At 53.1% G+C, this 27,313-nt stretch overlaps 1 protein-coding gene across 2 annotated transcripts in view; it reads left to right on the forward strand.

The window, feature by feature from the left end:
• Positions 1 to 212: 212 nt before the first annotated feature.
• The window catches only part of Lmx1b (LIM homeobox transcription factor 1 beta), a 70,397-nt gene continuing 43,296 nt past the window's right edge, over positions 213 to 27,313 (forward strand). For both annotated transcript variants that reach the window (XM_090329215.1, XM_090329217.1), the window contains exons 1-2: positions 213 to 351; positions 1,177 to 1,363. In XM_090329215.1, the coding sequence (XP_090185341.1) occupies positions 213 to 351; positions 1,177 to 1,363 (326 nt within the window). The remainder of the gene's footprint in view (positions 352 to 1,176; positions 1,364 to 27,313) is intronic.

Below are 27,313 nucleotides of genomic sequence, written 5' to 3' on the forward strand. Positions count from 1 at the left end.
CCCGCCCGCACGACGCCGGGGCCCGGGGCCAGCGCGCCGCCGCTCCACCGAGCTCACCCGGGCCAGCGGACGGCCCCGGCTGCTGCAGCCCGAGCCCCGCGGGGGCCGCGCCTCCCCGGCTCCAGGGCCGCGGCCGCGGGGAGCGGGCGGACGGGCGGGCGGGCGGCGGCCAGCAGTCCGGCCGGCGAGGTCCGCGGCGCGTCCCGCGTCCCATGGATATAGCAACAGGTCCCGAGTCGCTGGAGAGGTGTTTCCCTCGTGGGCAGACCGAGTGCGCCAAGATGTTGGACGGCATCAAGATGGAGGAGCACGCCCTGAGACCCGGGCCCGCCACTCTAGGGGTGCTGCTCGGTGAGTGCTAGGTCGGGACGGACGCCCGAGCGGTCACGAATGGGGGCCAGGGGCATCCCGGCCAGCGGATGAAGGAAACGGGTTGGCAGGACGTGGGGAGCGGACACAGGGGCAGGACCCCTGGAATGACCGCCAGAGGGGCAGCAAGCACGCCCAGGGCGTGTTGGGGGGTGGACAGTGTGCGGGGACCTCACCCAGGAGGAGAGCACTGGACGGCTCCAGCCGCCGCCACCCCTCCACCTTCACCGGGCCCAGATCTGGAGTTGTGGTCCAGGCGGGTGAGTGATGCGGGACCCAAGTAGAGTCACCTTGGCGAGGCTGAGAGGTACCGGGTCACCTGGAAAGGGGGACCTTCTACAACGGGGAACAGAAAACGTGTTCCCCGGGTCATCCAGACCGCAGGTTTGGGGAAGGCAGGGAAACAAGGTCCCCAGCGCCCCGTGTGGGGCGTGTCCGCCAGCGAAGCGCCCCGGCCTCGCCTCGCCTAGCCTTTTTCCGTCCCAGCCGGCGACCCCGCGCGCGGCACTCCTTCTCGTTTGTTTTAACCCGAGCGCGGCGTCTCCCGAGAACCGGAGAGCGCAAGCACCGGGCGAAGGGGCTCCAGGCCCGCGGCCTGTCCCTGCCGGAGCGCATGGCCTGGGACGTACTGGCCGGGGCTTCCCGGCCTCTGCAGCGGAGGCCGGAGGACCGCTGGCAGCGGACACCGCTCCGGGGGTCGCCCCCGGGCTCCCAGCTGGGGGCTTGGGACGCCGTGAGACCGGGACGCCAGGGGCTGGGCCGGGCCCGGCGGCGCTGACGGCCGGGCTCTCGCTGTGTGCGCCGCAGGCTCCGACTGCCCGCATCCCGCCGTGTGCGAGGGCTGCCAGCGGCCCATCTCCGATCGCTTCCTGATGCGAGTCAACGAATCGTCCTGGCACGAGGAGTGTTTGCAGTGCGCGGCGTGTCAGCAAGCCCTCACCACCAGCTGCTACTTCCGGGATCGGAAACTGTACTGCAAACAAGACTACCAACAGTAAGCGCCTCTCGTCCTCCTTCCCCCGCTGGCGCCCGCCGCCCCAGCCCGGCCAGCTCCTGCCCCGCCGCCAGCTTTGCGCTCCGTGGGGGCCCCCGCTGCGCCCAGAGTTCTAAATGCTGCGCGCCTCCCGGCCGGCTCCGAAAATAACCCCCTATATGCCATCTGTTGTCCCTGAAATCTGCGCGGGGAGGCTGGATTGGGGGTACAAGACAAAAAGCTATGGGCCGGCTGGCAGATAGGATACCTGGGTCTCGGGAAGGGCTTTGGCCCCGCTGAGGCCCAAAGTAGGGACCGAGAACTGATTTTCAAATAAACGCAGTGTTTTAGAGAGCCAAGCTTGGAGATGTGCTTTCCCAGCCCAGAGGCAGCTATGTTGGTGGGGGGGGGGCGATTTCCTGGAACCAGGGAGGTGGGTACTGGGCATTGAAATATCTGCTTAGCAGGCTGGGAGGGCCCCATCAGAACAGGCTCCCTGTTGCACGTTGATTCCCTGGTTGGGAGAAATGGGTATCCATCTTCCCGCAGACCGTTCTATGCGGGAAATTTGCACACACAATTTTTCGTGGCTGGAGAAGCAGTCTAAGCTGAAGCGTCCAGGGTGAGGTGGGGGGATGGACCAGGTCAGCTCTCCGCCGTTGGCCTACTTTGTTGCAGTGTATTGGGTAGGGGTGGCTCATTTTCCCTTGGTATACTCCAGTACTTGGGGCTGAAGGGTCTGAGCTATGGGTCGAGCAAACTAGCTACTGACTTCTGTGTTTTAACTGTGACTGTATGATTTGCCCATCAAAAGCCTGGGGACATGGCAGACTAGGTACAAGATTTTTTTTTCTTTTGACCTGCTGGGGTTTGTGGGGAACCTCTGAAGCAGCATTGCTCAGACAAGTGGGTGCTTGGAGAGATGCTCAGAAAACCTTCTTGATGGGACTGCAGGGTGGGTTGTTAGCTCTGTGGCTTTCAGCTCAGACACAATCCTGTGTGACCAAGTCTTTGAAGGGATTTTGAGGTACAAAGGCAGGTTCTTCATGATGAGTATAGTCTACCTGCTCTTCACACTGCTCTGCTAAGGCCTGAAAATCGTAGGAACCGGTCGCCAGATCTTTAGGTAGGGCATTGGGTTTTACCCTGAGATGCCTGGCTATGTCCCCCTGGGATACAGACAGGTGAGAGCTGTTTTTTGCACCCTGTTTTTTTGTGCTGCATGGGGGTTTCTGTGGGCCAGTCAGAGGACTGACTGTTTTACTGGTTCTGGAGCTCAGCTGAAACCTCTTTCCCTGCACTCCCCAGATTTAGGCACACAACCAGGCATTGATCTGGTCTGTGCCATGTCCTAGTACCCTGGAATTCTAATTCCTCGAAAAGGAAAAGGCACTGGTCAGTTCATTGGCAGCTTGGCTTAAAGCAGGACAAATAAAATGCGGATGATGTGACATTAGGTGGTCCAGGGAGCAGCATGCCAGAGGGAGCTCCTTGGACCTGGAGGTGCGCTCTCACCAGTATGGCTGACCTCGGCAGCTCACCATGTGGAGCCAGGAGGCCTAGGAAAGTAGAAATAGGCCTCTGAAATATGTGTGTAGTTTAAATTTTTGTTTTAATTATCAGAAAAACTCTTTCCAGTGACCTGTATGTATTTATGCCTGCAATTACTAAGGGGCTTCTTTTTAAAAGAAAGCTACTAGAGCCACAAGGTCACAAATTAGAATTGAGTGGCAAACCCCTCATTTTACAAAAAAAAAATGTTGCTTTGCCTAAAGTATATTTGTTTTTTAATAAGAGAAGTCTTTTCAGATAGTGTTCAGTGCAGAAGGATCCTGGTGTGGGGAGTGAATTTGTCAATCTGTACAATCTCAAATTGGGAGTCTGGAGTTGGGAGTCTGGAATGGGTCTTGTGCTACTGAAGTCTCAGTGGAGTGAGGGCCGGCGTTCTCCTCAAAATCCTCCTCCTCCTCCTCCCTAGTCCCCTCTTTCTTCCAAAAATGCCAGTTAAGTATGTGTACTAGATGGGCTTCTGGTAGCTGGAGCTAGTGGCCTGGCCCTTAGCAAGACAATGTTGGGGACAAATTCCCAGCCAGCAATGCTGGGGAAAGCAGCGTTCTTTACTCAATAAAAATACTTTATATTCACCATTTCTTTTTTTTCTTTGAGAATCACAGATGCATATTTGTTTCATCTGTTCACAAATGCTTTTCAGACCAGAATCCAGGCAAGTGGAGCAGAAACGTGACTTCTTGATTCTGTGGTGTCTGTGTCAGCACATTGGGAAATTAACACCCCCCCAACTTTCCTAAAAATGCATCCTTACTGGGCTGTAGGGAGCTGCAGGGTCTGTCCTTAGAAAGCAAGGGGTTGACATTTTTAGTGTTTTTCTGCTTTCGTTTTGTTCTCAAAGATCTCCAGCAACCCCAAGTACAAAGTTATTTTACGCACCATGGGGGTGATTAATTGACATCTGTGTACTTTTTAAATAGCATTTGATAAAATTCACTCATTCCTGCTGGTAGAACCAAAGAGATGGCAAACCATGGCATTTGGACATTTCACTGTGGTTCAACAAATTCCTCTTATTCTCCCGGTGGCATGCATGCGTGGGTGCGTGTGTGTGTGTGTGTGTGTGTGTACACAAAAACAAACAAAAAGCAGCCAGGGCCTCAGCCCCTTTTCTAAAACAAAACCTAGTTAGGAATCGTTAGGAAACACGGCCTCCACAATGTGGAGAACACCTTTTCTCATCCTCCATAGAAAAACCTGTCTTGAAATAATAATAACAACAACATCGTACACATGGCAAGTTTTTTTTTTCCTTAGCGGTTTGGCCAAGTAGAATTATGCAATTCTCATTTCTTGCCGTCTGTTGCTGGCTGGTCTGGAAAGGGTTTTTATCCTGAGGAGGTGGCGAATTCCTGGAGGAGGCTCCGGAAAGGGGGAGGGTCGGTGGGAGAGTCCAAAAATCTGTCACAAAATGGAGTCTAATCGCTTGTAATACAGCTTCAGGTCTAGTGACCCAGGCCTCCTTGGTGTGCGCGCTGGGGGCCTTTGTGCGAGGCGAGGAGAGCGCACCGGACAGGAGACCGGACGCGGGACTCCTGCCTGGAGCGCTCGCACGGGAGGCCAGGGCTTGTGGTGTCTTCAGTAGACCAGCAGGCAGGCGCGGCGGGCAGCAGAGCCTGACGCGGTGCCCAGCCTGCTCTGTGGCTCCGCTCCCTGCCCAGTTAGAATGCTCCTATCGCAGAAGAAGGGGCATCTAGATTTGTATGGACTTTCAGAAAAAGCCTTCCCAGTCCTAGGCTGGCCTATGGTTTTGTTTGTTTTGTTTTGTTTGTGTTTGTTCGTGTGTGTGTGTGTGTGTGTGTGTGTGTGTGTGTGAAAGGAAAATCTCCCCAAGCTAGCCATAGCTCCAGTGGCACAGTCAGGTTCTTCCAGCACATCCCTTTCATTGGAAGTATTTACACCAACGTAGCCTTCCTAGGAGGCTCAGCTTGCCCACTCACCCAGGAACCTTAGCAGTAGGTGTGAGTGCGGCAGCCGGCGGGCGGGGCGCAAAACCAGGACTCTTGTCTGTGGCTCTCCTTCCCTTGGAAGGGCCTAACTGCAGGGCACTACTTCCCGGCAGCACTCCCTACCCAGTGGGGACCCAAGTCTCCCCAGCCCACAGCTTGGGGTAGAATCTGCTTGGGATCAGGAGCCAAGACTTTGCTTTATGGAGAGACTCTCAAGCTCTTCACCGAGGAGAAAGTGTCACTTACAGCCCAAGTCCCGGACTCCTTAGCTCCTTAGAGAGAGCCTATCTGTTTAACACCAGCACCTTGGGTTGTGGACAGGAAGGTAGCAAGCAGGCAGGCCTTTCCAAGCCTGCAGTCATCTGCTCAACTGAGGCATAATTCACAGCAACTCGTAGTTCACCTCCTATTCCTCAAGCCCGGGGCTGGTGTGATCTTATTTGTTTGCTAGATTTTTCTCAAGTGGACGAAGCAGGCTTCAAGGGTCTGTTCTGTGATAGATGATTGATTACTTCTCACTTCTTTTTGCCTTGAAGCCAGGCTTCAAGACACAGCCTCCAGCACCTACCTAATCTTTTGTGTAACCTACAATGTGGTGGGGTTGCTACTGGGACAAAAGCATTTTTATAGGCAGCAGATAGGTATCCCAGTTCTTGTTTACCATGTCATTAGCAGCATTAATGTTGTTAATATTGCTGTCACCCAGAATGCCTTCTCTCCAAAGACACATAGACTGAGGCAGGTCCCATGTCCAAGGTGCAGCTGGCATGCTGGGCTTGCTGAGCATGAGCTTCTTGGTGCAGAGAGGATGAGGGGCATTGCCAGGAATAAAAGGGCCCTGAAGGTCCTGCCTCACTGCTATGTAAAGAGTGTGAAACTCTGCGGTACAGCCTGTGGCTCACCTTCCAGCCCCAGCACTCAACCTGTCCATCCAGAGCCTGGGTTCTCTACTGGACACAATGATATCACATTGCAGGGTGGCTGTGAGAATTGCAAGGGGCAGTGTTTCATTCCACACAGTTCCATTATCCTTTCCTGCACCTGAGTGCTGGAGAAACTTCTGGCTGTGAAGATGAGCACAGACACTGGCTGGCTCAGGGAGGGGGAGGGTGGGGGAGGGGGGAGCTCTGGTATGCTGTTCTGCTTTTTTGAAGAGTGGGCATAGAGGTCTGCCCGGACCAGTGATGTTTCCACTGGGGAACATTTGGCATCTCCAGGGTCTGCATATCACTTGGAAAAGCATATTCAGTAATATGATTTTATATTTGAAGAACTGCCTGTGTTTATTGTTTTTGTGATGCAGAGACAGAGAATAAAGCTCAGCCTACATTTCTGAGGCTGATCTGGAAGAGGGCATGTAGGGGAGAAATTCAGTGCAGTTCTTAGAGTAAAAGCAAGGGTGAAAGGTAGAGAAGAGATATCTATCCCAGGCTCTGTAGCTTTGTGAGGTTTCCAATGGTGTGGGGCTAGCTTGGCTGCCTCAAGGAACCTTCTCTGTTCAATGGCCACGAGCTTTTAAAAGAGAAAGAAATGGAAGGAGTGTGTGGGGAACATCACTTTGGTTGTAGGACGGAGGATACTCCCAATGACATGAGTTATAACTTGCAATTTGTTGGACACAACCATCGGGCCTTGGCTTGCAAGAGGGAAGCAGGAGGCTGGGTTAGCCTTCTATCCAGGAGTGAGTGCAAACTGTCAGTCAACCAGGAATGAGGGGGACTGTAGGTTTTTGCCTCTCTGGCTGACCCAACCGGAAGTTCCTCAGGCTCTCTCCAACCTCCAGACTCTATGCTGATGGCAGAAAGAGCAAAATCAAAATTGTGTATATTTATTGCCACTGCAGCCAGAAGTGGGGAGGGAAAGTGGGGAGAGTGAGACTGAAAACTGTATTTGAAAAAGTTGATTCAGGAAGGCAGAGGAAGCAAAGTGGCAGACGTTTGCCATTTCATCAACTGGCTGGGGTTCTCCATTCATGTCATAAATGTCTCCTGTCATTTGATGCCAAAAGCAACATGGTTTGGATCCCTGGTGGCCTATAGAGTTTTTCTCTCTATCGCTCGCTCTCTCATTTTTGTTGTTTTTTTTTGCAGTAAATGTTTATTTGTTAATAATATACCTTAAACAGCCCAGCCTTGACCTTGACTCTCCTGAAGCATCCATCTTCTCCTAGGAAAATGTTTCAAGTTTGTGTAATTTGGGGGTAAGGTGTAAGTGATGGCCAGTGAAGGGCCTGTGTTTGCTCTCACTACTGCTGTGGTGTGGACCGGTGGGTCGTGCATAAGGGGCCACTGTGCTCCAAATGGCACCTTTCTTAGGTTTCAGGCCTGGCTGACAGCACTTCCTCAATGTCCTTTACCTTTTGCAAAACTAGCCTGATCAGTACAAATAAATTTCTGCAGGAGCCCTTCCTTTGTTATTCCCTGGGCAATATTGTATCCATCTCTGAGTTTTTAACTGGCAGCCTCGGGTCTGCCCTGCTGACCCTAGAACCCAGAAGAGGAGGGGAGGAGTCTGGGATGTGTGAGTACACCGTAGGGGAAGCTTTGACTCCGGGAGAGCCTAAGGAGTGCCCCGGTGGATGGCTCAGCACCTGGCTGGCCTGGTACTTCAGTGAGCTTGCAGGAGTGCTGCTGACAGAAAACCCCAGAGCTGGAGTCTTGGTTCTGAAAGAAACAAAGATTTTGCTTCCTGGCCTTCTACGGTGTGAGAAACTTTGCCAGTGAAGTGGGGAGCTTGCCAGTTGGAGAGAGAAGGTTCTCGGGACTTCCCAGAGCTGTGGAGGTGCCCATACCTAAAGAAAGATGGTGGATAGAGGAGCATGCTGGGACACAGGGCTGCCAGCCGCCTCCCCTCCCCGAAGCCCCCACCGCCTTACATCTTGCGGGTGCTTCAGCAGGGATGATGACGGGAGGGGAGGAGCAGCACTGAATTAGTGACAAGCTGGGTGTGCACTTCCCCTTGTGGAGAGGACTCAGTGACTCTCCCGTGGTGCCTAGACTGCTATGTGAATGGGGCTGTACAGGCCGTGGGCTCCAGTCCAGGCCTGAGCTGCCTAGGCCTGTGGAGTTCAGAGGTGCTGTGGGGTGATCTCCAAGCAGAGGCGCTATGGGTACGGCACAATTTCTCAAAGGCAGAATAAGACTGTTGGCAATTATAGCTTTGGCACGAAGAACCTGGAGAACCTTTTTATCTCCTAGTGACACGGGCCCAGGGCCTTTCGAGAAGGACTTTTGCCGCCTCCCTGAGACTCAGGACCCTCTTTACCATGGTTGATAATTCCAACTTCACAGGGCTGCTTTGGGGATAAAATAGAACAAACCCAAAGGTGCCGGCCTATATAGGCAGTCAGTCAATGTTCATTTTCTTTCTTCCTGCGGGGAAGAGCTAGAGAGAGGCTGCTCTGTCTGGCAGGAATGCATTGTCTGCTTTGCGTGGGAGGCCTAGAAATTGCCGCTGCTTAGAAAGGTCTGTGGAGGGGCCTTGCCCATCCGCTCCTCCTGGCCAAGTCTGGGGTCTGGATTCTGGGTTCTGAATCGCGCCCCTGAGAGGGGAATGGGCAGGTCTGCCTGCCAAAGGTTGCTCCTCCGTGCAGGGACAGCTGTGATGGGCACCTAGGATTCTGTGGAACACAAGTCCCATTTTCCCCAACAGACTCTTGAGCAGGAACCCTGTAGATGAACTTGCAGGGGACAGCTTGGGGATGGGAGAGTGGGGGTGCACAGTGTATGAAGGGAAGGGAATGGATGAGTGCTTCTTGAGGGCCTGCGAAGGTAACCCGGTCAGCTCTACGTGTGCGCTGGAGAAGGGTAAACACTTTCTGCCCACTGCTTTAACTCCTAACCCGATCCCATCCCTAAGTCCTCAGGTCTTGACCAGATGCAGTGTCTGGACTGTTGAAGCTCTCCCTAGAGGCCAGCCTACTAGGTGGGGTAAAGGGGGGTCGCAGTTGTCCAGCTTCGAATAACCAGCCTTAGCCAGAGGAAGGAAGGGTTAGACTCAAGTCCTTCCTCCAGCGCGAGCTTCCTTCACCACCCAGCGCTGGAGCACACCATCCTGCGGCTTTCGGCGGGCTCGGCCCCGCTCTCCTCCAGGTGATCCTCTCAGCAGCCCCAGCCCCTCTTCATTCCTCCCCGAGAGCGCGCCAGCCCAGCCCCGCGCACCTCGGGTTCCGGGGCTGCTGGGCTCCCGCGTACGCCGGGAGGTTGATGAATTTCGGTGTCACCAGGGGTTTAGCCCGGATTTGGGAACCGGGCGCTCTAATGCGCGCCAGCGGCCCTCCCTCTCCAAAGCGCAGCCCTTTCACCCAGCGGCTGATTTATGAAGGAATCCGATCCCAGACCCCAGACAGGCTGGGCTGGAGCGGGGAGCGGGAGGGGGGGTTGCCGCAGCCTCCGGGGTCCTGCGCGTTTGGGAGATCCTAGGAGAGCTGAAGGCTCTCCCGGTGCACGGCCCAGAAGGATCGGTTTCCCCTGGGAGCCACTGAAGGCTCGGGCTGGCCGGAGACAGGAGGAGAGGGGACTGAGCTCAGTTTTCCTTTGGGGTTGAGCGAAGCCCGCCCCTTCCCCAAACCCTTCTCTCCACCCCTGTGCGCAGGCCCAAAAGTAGTGAGTTTGGAAGGTTTGTTTATTAAGGGAAGGGAAAATTGAAGGGAAAAAGTCTTAAGATTTTCACCCCCCCCCATACCTTCCTCTGAGAAATGTGCCAAGTCTCTGGGTTCCCAAAGGCACGAGGCTGCCTGAAGCCCATGCAGAGTTGGCCTCGCCCGCTGAGCAACCTTCCCCAGCCTTCTCCTCCGGCACCCCAGCCCCTGGGCGGTGGGCAGGGGTTCCCCCCTCCTTTCTTTTAGATTTGGTTTGCAGGGGGGGAAATGTGGTTGTATCAATCCACAAATATTTACTCTTAACAGACTTGTATCTGTGGAGATTTCGAACAAAGACAGTTTAGGGGGATTACAAAAACCCTAAACCCCAGTTTTTTCTCCGGGACTTGGCGCTTTAAATGCCAATTACAAGCGAGTCATATCCAACAGCAACCGGGGGAAGGCGGGCAGGGTCCATCCATTAAATGTAACTTTTCATTATGAAAAGGATTTCGCTGGTTTTATCTTCTAATAAGATTATGTCAGGAACACAAGTACCTAGGATGGTGCTGAGTGACAGGGCTCAGTCGTTTAATCACGGGCTGTACAGCTCAAACCGCAGGGCCCATTGTCCCACCGAGTGAACTACGGAAACTTGCCGTCCTAATCCCCTTATTCATGTCAAACAGAGAAAAGGAGCGGAGCACCTTACAACCGTGTCCCCTCCACCCCTTCCGAGGGCAGTGCAGGGGTGGGAGGGGGGAGGTTTGGAGAAGCCGTGAGCTCCCTGGATCCTTTCCTTTTGGAGGGGTCTGGGCCTCTGAAGTCCTCCAACCATACCAGCAGAGGTGAGGTGCTTTACCAGAGCCTCAATTGGCAGTATCTGGGAAATGGAGGCATAGAGCCACTTTGGAGGGAATTTTGTTTTTGTTTTTGCCGTCATTAATGAAGAATACAATTTCCTCTTCCCAGGAAAGGTGGTGTTGGGAGGGACACCCACCCACCTTCCTGGCCAGAGCAGGATTGATGAGAGAGGCTAAGTAGAGAGTCCAGTGCTGGATCCTAAGGGACAGAGGTTGTTGGGTCACTGAGACTAATCCCATGGCCCTTGCATGTCCACAGGGCTGCGGGGTTGGCTGTTCCCAACTTGTGAGCTCAGCCAATTCTTCAGATGCCAGATTCCTTAAAAAAAAAAAAAAAACAAACTGCCCCCTCCCATATTCCTGTCCTCAGGGAAATCCGCTTCACGAGGCGCTGGCCCCTGTATGCCTACCCTTTGTACATCTCTTCCAGGGCATTTCTAGCAGAGCTAGCCCAGCTCACCAGCCTTCCATGTCACTGATTTGTCCAAGCCCCAGGTGCCAGCTTGGACAAGCAGAACTCCAGCCCTGGCACTAGGCAGTGGAAGCATGGGCTGGAGCCCCTGCCCTTTCCCTCTGGGCACAGTGGGGAGCGTCCAGTCTTGGAGAAGGGGTGGCAGCAGCTCAGGCTTCCGGGGGCCAAATATCTGCCAAAAAAACCAAAAGTAAAACCAATATCCAAGTGAAACCTAGGCAGTCTCAAAGATCCATACTGTACCACACCTGCCTCCCAGCCCTTGGGAACTGCTCCGCGGGTTTCAGGCAAGGCCCCCATTGTCTACAGGGCAGGAGGGGAACTCTTCAATACCTAGCTCCTCAGCCTCCTCTGAAAGCCCTTAGGCGGGGCTCCAGGGACGCCTGACTGCACCCAGTCTTCTCTGCAGAGCAGAGTCCAGGCTCCAGGGCCCAGGGAGGATCCAGCTGAGAGCAGGGTGTCACCTCGTAAAAGCGACTCGCTTGGGGCTGTTTTATGGGGAGGGAGAAGGACAGGAAGTGATGCTTTCCTTTCTGGCTGTGCTGGGACCCAGAGCTCCCAAGGAGGGGGTCCTTCTGAAGGAAAGGGATACAGAGAAGGGGTGCAGAGAAGCAGAGGGACTAGGCAAGACCAGGAGCAGCCGGATCTGTAGCCATTAATTATGAGATCGACACAGGGGATGCAGGGCTCACTCCAGACCATCCTCAAAGCCCGTGCGTGCAGTATTCTGCACCGCCAACCACAAGCCCTTCTTGGTGACTGGGGTGACGGAGGAAAGACTTTCTCCTTCGAAACACTTGACACCAACTTTGTTTTTTTGGCAAGAAAAATAAGTCTTGTTTGGAGAGAGGGGGCATCGAGCAAGGAGGGAAGGAGTGAGCTGGCGGCAGAGCAAACTTTGTGGATTAGGTTTCAGCGCCTCCGCCCTACCCCCAGCCCCACGGCGGTGATTTGTGTGCGGGGGTCTGTGACCCTGCAAGCATCAAACGGCCCGCGGGAACCGGCCGAGTTCAGAGGGACAGTGGGCAGAGGGGCAGCCTAAGACAACGCAGATGGTTCATATCAGCGGGGCTAGCCGCACCCTGGGTTCGCAGCATCTAACCCATCGTCCTGGTTCCTCCACCAGGGAAGAGAAGGGATCTTGGCTCCACGCTGCTCTTTGCACAGGGGGCGGCGGGGGGAGGCATAGTATGTGCTTTCAGGGGGTGGAGGACAGAAGCAGTCAATGCCCCCCCCCCAACACAGCAAGTCAGTGACTTCTTCCACTGGGCTTCGGGCTATCGGGATTCCTCCAGCTCAGGGGCTTCCTGGGGCTCTTTGCTTGCCCAGAGCAGCCTTAGAACAGAGAAGGAAATTCTTCAGTCCCTTCCAAGTACCTACATTTGCCTCAATTTGGCTCTGCAGGTGGCTGGAGCTCCTCCTGGCTGCATACCCCCCCCCCCGTGCCTGCCCCCACCTCTCCCTTCTGTATTCACCCTTTTTGCCTGTGGAGTGCCTTCCTAGTGTGGGCTTGGAAGCCCCCTCCTCCTAGGGACATTCCTTCAAGGGACTCTGGTGGGGTGGCCTGCTAGATTGCCTAGGACCCTTCTGCCTAGCCTCACTTGAAATGACTGTTTCTCTCTTCCTAGTTTATCAGGAAATCGGGACTCACACCCTGACTCACAGCCTTCTTTGCATGTGGGAGGGGACTGTTTGTTGGGGGACAGGCTCTTCCCCTACCCCTAACGTTGAGCTCTGAGCCAGTTACCCCATTATCTTCAGAGTGAGAGCTAGGCATTCAACTATAGCAAGCCTCCAGGCTAGATCTCTAGCCCTCTCAAGAACCCTGAGTTCAAAGAAGGCACACACACACACACACACACACACACACACACACACACACACACACACACACACACACACACACGGTCTCTGGGCTGCTGCGGAATGTCTGGAGGCTCTTCAAGATCTCTGTAGCAGTGGGGACACCAAGGCAAGGTGCAGTCATGCCTTTGGATGCCGTACAGAGAAGTATCCACATGGTGGCTTCACAGTTCCTTCCAGACACCTCTCCTGGACTCTGCCTGTAATGTTGGCTTCCTCTGTCCTCTTTCCCACTGAGATTTAAGGACCTTAGCTCTTAAAAAAAAAAAAAAGCTGAAAGGTGGCCTTCAAAAGGAATGATTGAGAATATTCTAGGCCTTGTAGACTTAGGGACTTTATTGTCTGGACTGGGACAGCTAGAGACAAGAACCAGGTGAACATAGTCCTGTATCCTTTAGTCCTGGTCTTATCTGACTCCCACACTTCCTGGGCTTGGTTCTTCCTCTCCACAGTGGGTCACTAGGAGGGCATCAGACTGGCAAGGACCCTAAGGGCCACTGGTCCTCAGGGACCTCTCCAGGCTTCATCTCCCAGGGTCACTGCCTCAGGGGAGCAGCCGCTGGGTCATCTGTGCACAGAAGACACATCTGTCCTCCACATGTAAGAGGCTGAGCTGAGGACATGTGGTTTGGGACGTGTTATCTTAATCATATTTATTAGCCAATCCTGGGTGGGGGGGAGGAGCTTGATATCATTACAATTTGGAAAAGAACTTCAAATCCACGTGACAGATGAGGAGGGGCCGCCAGCAACGCCCAGGTTACAGCTGGCCTGGAAACTGCAGCTCTGAAAATTCTTTGGGTTGTCCCTGTGCAAGGGGACAACCTGGAGACTGAGAAATAGCACTTACAATTTTCCTTTTCCTGAGCAGAGATCTGAAGTAAAATTAATTACCCTGCCTTGACTGATAGTTGTGCTGTTGGAGTATGCTTCTAATCCTTATTAACATTCTCTAAAGTCAGGCATGAAATATGACTGTTGCACCACACTCTTTGGCATATGTTTTTCTTTTTCCAGGATATTTTTCAGGGTACCTCCAGGTCTCACTGCTGTTCATTATTACTATTATTATTTTTTTTTTTTTGCCACAGGTCTGAAGTTGCCAGCCTGGAAGCCAGAGGACAGCCAGAAAGTGGTGGTGGGGGGTGGGGTGGGGATGGCAGTGTGTGACAGGTCCCTGCTCCAAACACAAATTGCTTCTGATGATTAAGCTTTGGATACTTCCCTCCATCACTTTTTTTTTTTATTAAAAACACCAGCATATTTATGCTTGCTAGTATCTTCAATTAGGTTTAAAAAAATGCAGGGGGGCTTTCCATAGCAGTATGTAAAGAAAATAGTTGTTATGACCGCAAAATTACCATGTAAAGCTGGTTCGAGTAAAGGCAGTCCTGCTTTGACAAGCCCAGCAGGCTGGTGCTTTTCTACACGTTCCAGCTGCTAAGGAAACAGAGCAGGGAGGAAGCCTCTCACAGCCCTGGGTCTGCAGGGTGCCTAGGGTATTGACCAGTAGCTAACACTAGGCAACTTTGAGAGCTGCCAAAGCAGGGCAGCTGTACTGGGGCTCAAGATAGGCAGAGCAGGCTCCAAGAGCAGCAGTTATTAGCCTGGGACATGCTGGGTTAGCACTTCTGTCCCTGAGGCACTGCTCTCTGCTGGTCACTTGCCTTTCTTTGGGGATTCTAAGAGGTAGGCGCTAGGCAGAGAAGTTGAGTAACTTGGCCAAGGCCACACAGCTATTAAGTAGAACTAGAACTAGAGCTCAAAGCTTGTGGCATAAGGAAACTGGCATAAGAGATCCTTTGGAAGACAGATTTTGGTCTCTTGCTGGGTTTAGTGTCCTGGTGGCAGCCTGGCATACTGCTTCATGTTGTTTATTGAATCAACAGTTTATGATATATTCTGTGCATCCATAAGGTTGGTGGGAATTATCTGACAGGCTCTTCTTGCAGCTTCTGGGACAGGCACTCTGCGCTTGTCATTTCCCCTTTTGCTGGGACTTGACAGGAGTGGTGCAGTGATTTCTTTTCTCCCCAAGGTCACACAGCTTCAGCAGGCAAGGAAAAAGTGCTGCTGTCTACAGGGAACTGAGAAAGGTAGGCATGAGAACTAGTACTTAGAAAACGAAGTCCTTGACTCCCCAAGTTTGAGGAGTGTTTCTGAAAGCACTCTTGATTATCTGGGTTTCCACTGGGCTTAGGGGTAAAGCCACCCACCAGAGTCACACAGTCAGTGGGGGACTCAGAGAATGGAGCTAGCATCTGAGACACAGTGGCCTAGCCTCCGGGACCACTACTCAGCCTGAAGCCACCAAATTAGGGGAACATCTGGGGTTTACTTGACCTAAACTTCCTCACTTCCATCCTAAGCATAGCAGAGTACATTTTGGCATTGAGGTGTATGTGTGTGTGTGTGTGTGTGTGTGTCCTTGTCCTGCCTTGTGTGATTTGGGCAGGGCATCTCCCTATCTTAGCCCCATTTTGCTGAACAGGAACCAAAAGCACAGGAAAGTGACTTGCCTGGGTCACACAGCTAACAAAGGGCTAAGGGGTTTGAGGCTGTGAGTTACTGTTAATTGTCTACATTGCTCTCATATGTGGCCTTCTGTACCCTTAGGATGTTTTGTAAATAACTTAGGGGAGCAAGATGGTAGGCTTCCCAGGATTGCACTGCAAGGTACAGCCAGCCCCCCTGCTCTGGAGGGTAGAGGTCCTCCAGGCCAGCCCATGCCCTCAGAGCAAGAGATTTAAAGGAGAGAGTAGAGGAGCATGGCCGACCTCCTAGGCCAGGCCCTTCTTTACCTCAGCAGTGCTTTCCTGGCTCCAGACTAACTGCTGGTACAGCAACCCCAGGGCAGGCGCTGTCTGCCCTTTGAAGGGACAGCCGCTGGAGAGTGGCACTTTGAACTGCAAAGGGGCCTGTGGTGAGGGCTTGGCCCCTTCCTACGTGTCCCCTGCTGGCCCACTCCTCCAGGTCTGGTTCCAGTCGGCAGGCTTGGAGCCGGATGGGCGGGGAGGGAGCAGCCCCCTGTGGGATATCAGCTTGATAAGTAAGCAGGGACAGACCCCTGTCGCTGGCAGCCCACTGGTGGGGCTGTCCCACGTGGCAAGAGTTCAGGCTGGTCATGGAGGGTGCCACCCCTTCACAGACACGCCCTCCTGGCTGCACCCAGATCAGTGTCAAATGCAAGTAGCAGCAGTGATGGTAATACTATTTTGTGTGTGCATGTGCAGGTTCTGGGGCTTGAACTGGGCCCAGGCTCCTGTTTCTGAGCTTCTTTTGCTCATGGCTAGTACTCTGCCACTTTAGCAGCAGCTCTGCTTCTGCCTCTTGGTGATTCATTGGTGATAAGAGTCTCAGAGACTTTCCTCACCAGCTTCAAATCATGATCCTCAGATCTCAGACTCCTTAGTAGTTAAGACTATAGACATGAGCCACTGGCACCTCACAATAATTGTTGTACTAAATTATAAATGTGAGCCACTGGCACCTTGAAATAATTATTGTGTTTGCTGGTATAGGGTCTTAAACTCAGGACCTGGGCACTCTTAGCTTTTTCTGCTCAAGGATGATGCAGTACCACGTGAGCTATAACTCTACTTCTGGCTTTTTGCTGGTTAATTCAAGATACAAGTCTTGCAAACTTTTCTGTCCAGGCTGGCTTGATACCACAGTCCTCAAACACAGTCTCTTGAGTAGCTAGGATTACAGGTGTGAGCCACCAGCACCCGCTTAATAATAATTTTTGTTGTTGCTTTTGATCATGGGACTTGAACTCAGAGCCTGGGCACTGTCCCTAAGCTCTTTTGCTCAAGGCCTTGCTCTCCCTTTTTAAACCACAGTTCCACTTGTGATTTTTTTTTGAGTGGTTAACTGGATATCAGAATCCCACGGACATTCCTGCCTAATCTGGCTTTGAACTGTGATCTTTGGATCTCATTTTTTTAAATAGCTAGTATTACAGGTGTGAGCCACCAGTGCCCAGCTAATAACAATAATTGTTAAAAGGAAATGTTTCTTTTGTGAGTCCTGGGGCTTGAACTCATGGCCTGAACGCTGTCCTTGAGCTTTCTCAAGGCCAGCATTCTACCGTTTGAGCCATAGTACCACTTCCGTCTTTTTCTGTGAATATAGTGCCAAAGACTTGAACCGAGGGCTTCATGCATGCTAGGCAAGCACCACTAAGCCACATTCCCAGCCTAAAAGGAAACATCTTGTCTTCGAGCTGGGCCTGGTGAGTATCCTAGCAGGAGGTAAGAGACAGGCTATCTCTGGCAGTTGACTGCCAGATCCCAGCTGGGAGCCTCAAGTTTACTCAACTCCTCTGCCAGGTGTTAAGTAAGCAGGACCAGGGGTGGCTGTGTGTTATGGATGGGACTTAAGTCTTCATGTGTCCACGTTTCATGTATCCATCAGTAGTTCCTTAGCCATGTTCTTCAACACAGCTTGGGAGCTTCAGATTTTGGAGTTTGAGTCTAGGTTCTGTTTTGTGATCTCCATCATTTACTTTGCTGGGTCTCAGTTCCCTCAATGTCTAATGGAAAATCAAATACCTGCCTCAGGGCAATGGTGAGATTTAAATGAGAGTAGGTGCAGTCATTTTGATAGAAGTGGGGCTCTTGATGGTTTTCTTGTGGCTGTTCCCACAATCCTTTGTGTTAGAACCCAGCAGTGTGTGTATTGGGCCACTGCAAGAATAGGACCATAATAGGTGCTTAGTTAGTACCAAAAAACATATAGGCTGGGAATGGCTCAGGTGGTAAAGTGCTTGCTTAGCAAGAATAAACGTGAGTTCAAGCCCTAGTGCCTCAAAGAGAGAAAGAGAGAGACAGAGACCGTAAGAGAGAGAAAGAGAAGAGATATGGGAGAAGAAGGAAGGGAGGGGAGGGGAGGGAAGGGAAGGGGAAAGGAGTGCTTGCTTACCAAAAGACTTACAGAGGATGGATCAGGAGTTAGACTGGCTGGGCTTCTACTGACTGCTGGGACATCAGAGATTGGGCTGTTTGAAACTCTGTGACCTTCGGCAAGTTTCTCAGCCTCTCTGGATCTCTGTTATCTCACTGGTAAAATGAGGATAGCCAAATAACCTCTCCTCTAAGGTTCTGGGGAGAATGAAATTAGTAGTCTTAGAGGACAGGCCTGGGTAGATCTAGTTAGTAACCCAGGAAGAGACCAAGGATCTAAGGAGGTTCCCCAGGCAGGTGTTTGTGAGATGGGAGAACTGAGGAGGGCCTTCCAGGTAAGGTACTGGACTGAGAAAGGTGGACTGGGCTGGTGAGCCTGGCTGGAAGAGCTGCCTAGGGGCTGTTGGGACATGAAGCTGCCGAGCAGGGCAGGGGCCAGTAGCCATGCTACAGGGTTTAGTGTTTATCCTGTGGGCAGGAGGGAGCCATTGAAGGTTATTGGACAGGGGAGTGACGGGAACTAGAGAGGCACTTTATGGAGATGATGGTAGTGCCGTGTGCATAGGACTCAAGGCTGGCAGAGAAGGCTGCTGCCACTCTGGAGTGAGGACAGTAAAGTGAATGGGAGATGGGACAGGTTCAAGCCAGTTGTTAGCGGCAGTTCTGAGGATCAAGAGAGGGCTCTGAGGCTTGGAGCTGGACCCAAATACACATGGGCCTGAACACTTTTGACCTTGTCCCAGCAAGTGACCCACTTGGCTGGGTCTCCAGTGTAGTGACAGGATGGGTGGACTGTAAAGTCAGTCACCCAGAGCCCCCATGTTTCTGGGCTTGGTTTCATATTCTTCTGTTGTTCACTAAGAATTCTTGATTTGTAAACGAGTAGCCCCGAACTTCTATTTTGTAGAAGGTAAACCCATGTCTGAGACCCTGTTCATGCTGAGAAAGCTGCCCAGGGCCTTCTGCTTCTATTAAGCAGGCCTGGCATAAGAAATTCCACTTTACTGGGTCTCCCTAGCTGTACATCCCACCCCACTGCAAGCCAAGCTGTGTCCCGGGGCTGCAGAAGAACTGGAACTCTCAAGGTAGGGCCTATGGATCTGAATTCCGAGCTCGCCCTGAGGGCACCGGTGCACCCTGAGCACTGTCCAGAGCACAGAGACTGGCACCGGGTAGTTTCTGGGTGTCCATGAATCATTTCACAGCAAGAGAATTGATGACCTGAGGCTTCTGTCTGCTCTTGGCCCATGCAGCTTCCTGGGTCTAGCCCCTTTCCTAGCAGTCAAAGAAGGCAGCGGTGTCTGGGATGACATCCGATATGGGACTTGAGGATCTGATAGGACAGTAGATACCCCCAAGATGGCTGGGAATGGGTCTGTATCTGTCTCTGGAAGTCAAGGACAAAACTATCCCCCTATCAAAGCAGAAGCAGACAGAGGCTGGCTCTGTCCCCCAGCATATCCTCCCTGCATCTCTTCCTCCTCCAGAAGGGCTGTGTGTCTCAGCCAGCTTCTCTCTGCACTGTCTCTTCAGCCTCAACAAGACTGTTACTGTCCCCATTTCAGGGATGTAGAAACTGAGGTCCAGAAAAGGAATCTCAGTTATCCAAGGTCATACAGTTTACCCTCTATGCTCTGTGCCGTCCCCTGGCAATGCCCCAGGGAAGCACAGTAGGGGCTGGAGATTGAGGAAGGCAGGGGAGATTAAAGCCCAGCCCACCTATCTGCTCCACACAGGATGGGGATGGTGCTGAGACCCACAGGGAGCAGAACTGTCCCAGCCTGGCATGCCTGGGGACAGGTAGCTGGCTGGGGAGCTGGAGAAGCAGCACTGGCCTTCACTGATGAGGGGGAACTGGGAAAGTTCCTCTCCCCAGGAAGCCTTGTATAGCAGACTAGAGAGCCATCAAGAGTGGCAGCCAGCTGGTCTCTGAACATCACATCCCCTTTCCTAGGTGTGTGTGGAAACACGCCTGTCCCCAGCCCCATGCCGGCCCTGCCTGAGGGCCTGAGGGCCTTGGAGCAAATGGGGCTTGGGTACTTGGTGCTAGCTTGGGACGCCATATGTCAGCATGCACTAGATACTCGGGACTGTCCCCATGGAGGGTGCCATGGGCCTCTGTCTGCAGTTCCTTGGCCTTTTTGAGTCCAGGTTTTCTGATCTGTAAAATGGTTCCAAGTGTTGTTTATCCCTCAGAAGTTCAGGGACAGCTAGGAAGGACAACACTGGGGGGTAGCTGTGGCTTGCATCCACTGAGTGCAGAACTCCAGCTCTGCCCCTCTCCCCCCTCCTCTTCCAGCCCATTAGCTTGTTTCTCCTGAACTGTCCTGTCCCACCAAGCAACAATGACCAAGACCTCCAGGCACTCACAAAGGCAAGGGGGTGCCCTGTGGGACCTGGGGATGAGACATCAGCCATGCAGAGCAGGTGACACAGGAAGGCAAGTTCAGACAGAGGAGGGTCCAAGGTGATGAGGCTCCTGACAAGGCCCAGCCATGTCTGTGATTGTCCACACATGACAAACAACCTGGGGGACTGAAAGAATGTGCATTACCTGTAGTCCTGACCTTGGTTCCATTACTTCTTTCCTTTTTAACTTCATTCTCTTCAATAAAATAAGGATTCTGAAATCTCACATCAGGGTTTCCAGGAAACCCCAAAATAATTGCTGTTATAATTGTGGTTCTTCACATCCTTCAACCTCGTGGCTAAGGAAATTGGCTCAGAGAGGTTGAGGGGCTGTGCCTAGGTCTCCCAGCTGGAAGATGACTGAGAAGTGACCTTGGGCTGCAACTCTTTGCTGCCCTGGAGGCTATGGCAGGGATCTAAGTAGGAGAGTGATATATTGAATCAGAGTTAGACAAGGCCTTGACTATTACATGGGCTGCAGAGAGAGGCTAGGAGCTAGAAAGGAGTCTCTGGCCTCTCCTTGGGAGAGCAGAAATGGTTGTCACAGGGAAAGGGGAGCTGCAAAAGTATTGTGTCACTGTACACCTGCGGGCACATGGCTGCAAGTGCACATGGTGAGAATGTCACCAGCTGGAGTTCTGTATGAGACCCTTGGCCTTGGTTCAGAGCTCCTACCCAACATCTAGCACAAGGCCTGGGCAGTGGCAGACATTCGGTGGAAATGAGTGACAAATGTGAAGGGATACCAGATGTATCCCATGCACATCTACGTATGTGCATGTGGCCACATGTGTAGATTATTCAGCCATGGTGGTGCTGTGTCCCTGTCTCGAGGTGGGGGGGGGCATGTGTGTGCATGTGTATGTATGGGCAGTGTGCAGTCGAGAGCCCTCTGTCCAGTCACACATGCAGTCAGGAGCCTTGGTTAAGAGGACAGGCAGCTGTGAACTATCTGGAGCTGCCCTGCCTAGCATAGACACCCCCTGGTCCAGCCACCAGCACAAACTCTACTTAGCATTACTGCCAATGCTGTCTATCTAGGGGCTCTAGCTGCTGTAAATTGTCCCAGTTTCTGGCTGTAGTACCTGCTGGCTTGAGTTGACCTAGGCAGGTGGCCCCGCCTGACTGCTCTGAACACACAGCATCTGGAGAGGCAGGATCTGCCTCCTCAGGGACCCTGGCTTCGTCCTCTGCATTCCAATACCAGTGCATATGGCGGGAAGGGTGGAACCTATATCCATACATTCGTACATGCGTGTGCACCAGCAGGCTATGCTATGCATTTGTCCTGGGGTTCCCTGTCTCCCAAGTGTGCCTGTCTGTCACTGCCACTGTGCATGCAGGATCAGAGTCGGTGCAGCCCTGTGCATGGCGAGTACCTGTCCTGGGGTACGTGGCCTGTGTGCGTGCCTGAGGGATGCTGTCATTCAGGGTGGCAGTGTGTGTTGTTATCCTTGGTGAGCTCGGTCCTGGGGTTGCCCGGTGTGGTGGGTGTTGACGTGTTGAGCAGCCACTGCGTCTCTTGACCCACGATGCCCATGGCCAAGGCCCTGAGGCTAGCAGAACCTCCTCCCACCTTCATCACAGGCGGTGGTGGCAAGGGGTGGGGGTGATGATGGATGAGGTGGGAATCACAGGCAGCTCCTCTCCCCTCCCCTTCTTCCACTTTCTCTTCTCAGAGGCTGGGCTCGCGCTGGCTACCGGGCCAAAGCAACCAACGGATACCCAGGTGGGACACAAGACCCCAACATTTGGCAGATACCCAGCCTCCAGGGGTCTACTTTTGGTCTGTGGTGGACAGGAATGTCATCAATGAGTATAAATTGGCAGGGGAACAAGAGGAGAGATGGCAGCAGGGCCTGCGGTGGAAGCAGGTTCTGAGGAGCCCCACTCAGGTGAAGCCTTCCCTGACAGTGTCCCCGGCAGGTGGGTCACCCAGATGTGCCTGGTTGGTATGTCCTCACAGGTGTGCCTAGCCATATCCCCCAACAGGTGTGCCCTGTCAGGCTTGCCCTGTCAGTTTCTCTGGGAGGAGCCAGGCCAGTGGCTGGGCCCTTCCACTCCCTCCTGCACCACAGAGCCTTCACACCCGCCCAACCCAGGAGGCCAGCACCCTCCCTGCCACTGCTCCTGCCCTGCCCACCGCCCTGCCACCCTGGGGAGCTGACCCCAACCCCCCCCCGCCCCCCCCATGTCCCAGCCCGGAGGCGGGGCTCACAAAGGGAGAGGAGGGAAGAGAAAAATCGCAGAGATTTGTCTTGTCTCTGGCTGACAGCAGAGCGAGTGATTGCCAGGCCCGCTTGGCAGTTTTTAATCATTTTATCTCTGTTCTCGGCTCTCGGGGGAGACAGCCAGTGCTTAGCAGTCTGCTCAGAAAGACCTCGGGGCGCATGGCGCAGCGGCGGCTCCGAGCTCCCATTATTAGCTGTGCTCTTCGGAGCGCGCTACGATCTCTCCCAGGGGAGCCGGTGAAAAATTAACACGGGCCGGCGGCGCGGGCGCCCGATGTAACTGTAATTACTCCATTGATATTCCTCACACAATAGCGCTGTCATCAGTCATTTACATAAACTTTACTCCCCGAGACGGGCGGAGGTGCCTAATCCTGTTGGGCACTTCCATCGCATGCATTATACATGGCAGCCAGCTCCTAGGTGAGCCGAGGGGAGGGGAGGGAGGGTGCTATTGGGAAGGAGACTTGGAGAGGAGGGGTGAGGGAAGGGGGAGGAGAGAGGAGAAAAGGGGAGGAGAAAGGAGAGGTGGGATGGAGACAGGCAGGAGGAAGCAGGGGAGAGGAGAGAGTGATTGGAAATACGAAAGGAGAGAAAGAAAGGAGCTGAGTGGCAGTAGCTGAGGCAAGGCAGTGCCAAGAGCCGTTGCCAGAAAAGGGGGTTTGATGGGCTGAAGTACAGTGGGGCTGGGGTCTTGCTTGGCCTGATGAGGATCCTCTGAAGCAGGGATGGTGTCCTGGCTGACTGTGGGGGCTTCTGGCCAAGGCCCCTTACCCATCCCACCTGGAACAAGTGAATCTTATTCTCCAGGGTTCTCCAGCCCCTTCCTGGGCCATGCCTGCCTCTTCCCACCTCTCTGTAGGGCCCATCCTAAGCCCCTCAGAGAATCTCGGCTAGGCCTGAGGCTCTTCAGCTGCTAAGGAGTTAAAACCTCCCTGGAAATTACCCTGTAATGACCTAATTAAAGACTTGGGGGGCCACCTACTCTGGGGTGAGAGCTAATAACACCGCCCAACAATTATAATCCCCATGGAGCCCCTGTTATTGCTGCAGCCTCACCCCCTCCCACCACCCTCACGGACCCCTTCTCTGGCCCAGCTTGTGCAAGCTGTCAGGGACTGAGAAGGGCAGGGGGCTGAGCCCCCAGCTGGGGCTAGGAGGGCTAGGATGGGACCAAGGGGACGGGCCTGGGATAGTCAAATTTCCGTTACTGAATATTTAATGAAGCCTGCTCGGTTAATTTGGTTGGCCTGTCGATTTTTATTCTTCTGTCAATAGCTTCTCATATGTGGGGCTGTGATCTTTAGCAGCGCCTCTCCAGGGACGGCTGCCACTAAATGCAATTATGGATTTTATACCTCAATGTGTTTGATATTTCCACTGATCTAATTTGCAGCCTGGTAGTTTATTGTTTGGCATTTTAATGGCGTTCAAATGCTATGGGAAATTTGATTTCTTTTTATAATTCCTCTTTAACACAGTTAATGTGGATGGCGGGATGGCCCAGATTTTAGAGCTCAATGTATAGAGGGAGGGGTGGGTAACAATAAGAGTACACCTTGGCATATACTTCGAGATGTGTGCATTGAGGAAGGTCTTCCTCTGAACCACAGGTCCAGATTGGTCCCATGTATGGGCAATCTGTTGGTACCATCCAAGGGCAGTCCTCTATTTTAGCCCCTCCTCTAGGTCTTATCTCCAAGTGGTTTTAAGTCCCTCCCTTACCCTCAAGGAGGCCAGCCTGCCTGCTGCCACCACTTTTTGTGTTCTGAATTGAGGGCAGAGACCTAGGCCCAGGGATGCTTCTGGAACAAGCCTATCATGTGGGACAAGTTCACGACTTTCAGCAAAGGTTCTAGGTTGGGGCTGTTTCCCTGCAGCCCCTGCCTGCTTGTCTCCTTCCCCTCCCTCCCACTTTTAGAAGGTCAGGCCAGAGCTGGTTAGTATCCTAGACCCAGCTTCTGTGAGGGGCTAGCTGGCCTCCTTCCTTCCTTCTTTCTTTCTTTTTTAGGTTAGACTGAGAATAGAGAGGTCATTGAAGTTCTCAGAGCAGGCTGGAGGTCCTCTACCTCTTTGGGGCAGGTGCAAAATGAGCAACCTGGCAGGAAGTCTAGGCCGGACAGCTGGCCAAGGGTGGTCTTTGCTCTTGGTTAGCGGAGTGGGGCCACAGAGCCTAGTCCTGGGAGCTGCCACCCAGGAGCTGCCAGCTATTTTTGTGATTCTGTACATTTCACTTGGGATAAAAGAGGCCAGAGAAGCTGCTCTTCCAAGAGCTCTGCTTGGGAGGGGAGATGGGGAGCAGGCAAGGTGAGTGGATGGAATCCCTGTAGCCCAGGTTCCAGGACTCTACTGGGTAGAGGGCTGGGTAGGTTACAAACTGAGGCTCTGAGAGTTCGGTGTCACTCACCTATGATCACAGCTAGTACAGGACAGGTGTAGATGCCTGGACACCAATGCTGATAGTGTGATTCTGCCAGGCCTGGGCATCCTATGCAAGGAGCGATGGTCCCCCATTGCCGGGCTTTCCTCCTCCTCCTGCAGCCCTTCGGGTCTGAGGCCCAAGCTTCTGTGCTGGAGCCAAGCCTCCTCCATAGCCCACCGTGTGCTAGCTGAGCCCCACAGCAGACTGTACCCACTGGACGCATCTCTCTCTCTTTGTGAGATTCTTGCCTTACTATCTCTGCCAGGTTCCTCATGTGTCCTCCTACCTGCTAACCCCAACCTTGCCCTGCCACATGTGAACAGTTGTGAACAATGCACAATCGCAATCCTGCTCTAGGTCCATTCGTGGACAGGCATTTCACAAACATTATCTCCATGAGGCAGAGGCTGAGGTGACCTCATCTTATAGAAGAGGAAATTGAGGCACAGAGACCACATTCCTGCTGGGGACCTAGTAGAAACTTTCCTAACACACTGCCTTTTCTCCAGGTAGGCCAAATCGCTTTCTGTGGCATTTCATGATGTGACAGTTAGGTCCAGATCCAGGTACAAGTCTCTAGCCAGTCCAGGAGGCCTGAGAGGACCAAGACTGGGTCTGTCCCACTCACAGTCCTGGGCTACTGCGACAGGGCTGCTTCCCTCAGACTCCAGGGAGATGCCTAAACACCGGACTAAATGGAAGGATGGTGGATGGGGTGTGAGCAGGAAAGCCACCCAGGCATGCTCTTTGCCTGCTTGAAGCCATCTCCAGGTCTCCTAGCACCCATACAAGAGATTGCATCAGGATTCCCTGTGCTCCTGGCCATCCAGTTTTCCTCCAGTTTTCCCCGCCCTCCCTAGGACCCATCCATGAGCCATGTTCCTCGCCCCCTCCCCATGCCTGCCCACACTGTCCACCATCCAGAACACCCCTTTTCCTCACCCTGCAAATGGCTCAGCCTACATCATCCAGCCCCAGTGACCACCAGCCACTCAGCCTTTGTCACATGGCTTTGCCACTATGTTCCCCACACCCTGGTGTTACCCAATGGGGTAAGCATCATAGCAGACACAGAGGAGAGTCCAGCAAGTGAAAGAAGGAAAGAATGAAAGAATGGAGAGGAATGTGGGAAAGAGACACTTCTGTGGGTCACCTGGGCTGGGGCCTGGGTGTAGACAGGCACTCTGTCAGCAGGTGATAGATAAGCAGTGCCCTTTGGGGCCTGGCCCAGTGTCTAGGTGTTAAGTGGCTGCCCCCTTCCCACCCCCAGAAGGCAGTGAAATCAGAGCTGAGTAATCTGATGTTCCACTTAGGAAAGAAAACAGGATTCCCCAGCTTGGGAAGGGAGGAGCTGAGGCTGCAGTGGGCAGAAGTAGCTGGACCCTGATAAGATCTCCACAGCTTGTTATCCTTGTGTGCACAGCTGGGGGGGTGGGGCTCTCCAGGTAGCTGGCCTGCTCTCTGTGACCTGCCCTGGCGGGTGAGGGGCTGTGTGTAGTTTTGGAGACAGCTGCAGAAGGAACTGGAGTCTCAGGGCCCTTGTGTGTCCCTGGGAAACCAAGTGTCTGCCTTTGAGCGGCTGCTATTATTATTATTATTTTAACTGAGCCAGTAGAACTGATAAATGGAGACAGCACAGAGCCTTGCTTCCCCCCTTCCCCCTATGGGGATCAGTGTGACCCTAGCTCCATCACTTCCCTCTGCATGTCCTTGGGCAAGTCACACACCCTCCTTTGAACCCCTCGTGTCTCCTTTGTAACTCTACTCCTCAATTGTCGATGAGATTTAGTGATAGCCTCTGTCCCAGGCTCGCTGAGCAGCTCAACAAATTAGAGACCCTATTGTTCATTGTCCAGTAGGGGTACTTGCAAAGTATAAGGCAGTTTCTGTTAATTAATAATACTGCCAGAAACATAGGTATAAACCAGGATGGTCCCAAGCACATAGAGCCACTTACCAGTAAAGCCTCCTACAGTTCGGTGACAAGGTCCCTCTGGGAGTGTCCGTGGGCTCCTCTCTCTCTCTGGCTCATACCCTCCCTCCCTGAGGTCTGAATGAAGCCCCTGTTGTGCACCCTTTATGGAACACTGGCATATGCCAGGTAGTGTGTTCTCTGGATAGTCATGGTAACCCAGTACTCCTCTACTGACTTTTCAGATGAGAAAACTGAACTGAGTTTCAGAGAGGTCCAGTGTGTGCCAAGCCCTGAAGCTAGGAAGGGGTAGAACTGACAGTGAGTCCTGCCTGCTCTGAGCTAGAAGCTAACCATTGGATTACACTGCCTGTTTCCAATGCCAGCAGCAGGAAAGAGAGGCGGCTGGGCTGGACGAGGCCATCTGGAGGCCAGGTGGAAGGCATCGTGCCTTGCCAGGTAACCAGGCTTAGCAGCCTCCTTGGTGTCCAGTACCCAGCCAGCACTCTCTCCCCCTGCAGAGTCTCCTCCATCAGCTCCACAGCTGTCAGGTTTAAAGAATGAGATGAGGAGAGAAATCTATAAAAAAAAAAAAAAAAAAGCAAAAAACAGTGCTTTGAAAAACCTGTTTGCTGGTGAGCTATTGATTGCCTGGAAGGATCCTACACTTTCTGGACACAGAGCAAAGTGGGATCAGGCACAGAACAGGGAGGGGGGAAGGTGAGGACCTCCTATCCTTGTTCCCTTCCCTTGGTGGAGGGAAGGGGGCTGCACAAGATCCACAGCCTCAGGACAGTT

This window comes from Megascapheus bottae, chromosome 3, assembly GCF_031878675.1.
Source record: "Megascapheus bottae isolate mThoBot1 chromosome 3, mThoBot2.hap1, whole genome shotgun sequence".
NCBI lineage: Eukaryota > Metazoa > Chordata > Mammalia > Rodentia > Geomyidae > Megascapheus > Megascapheus bottae.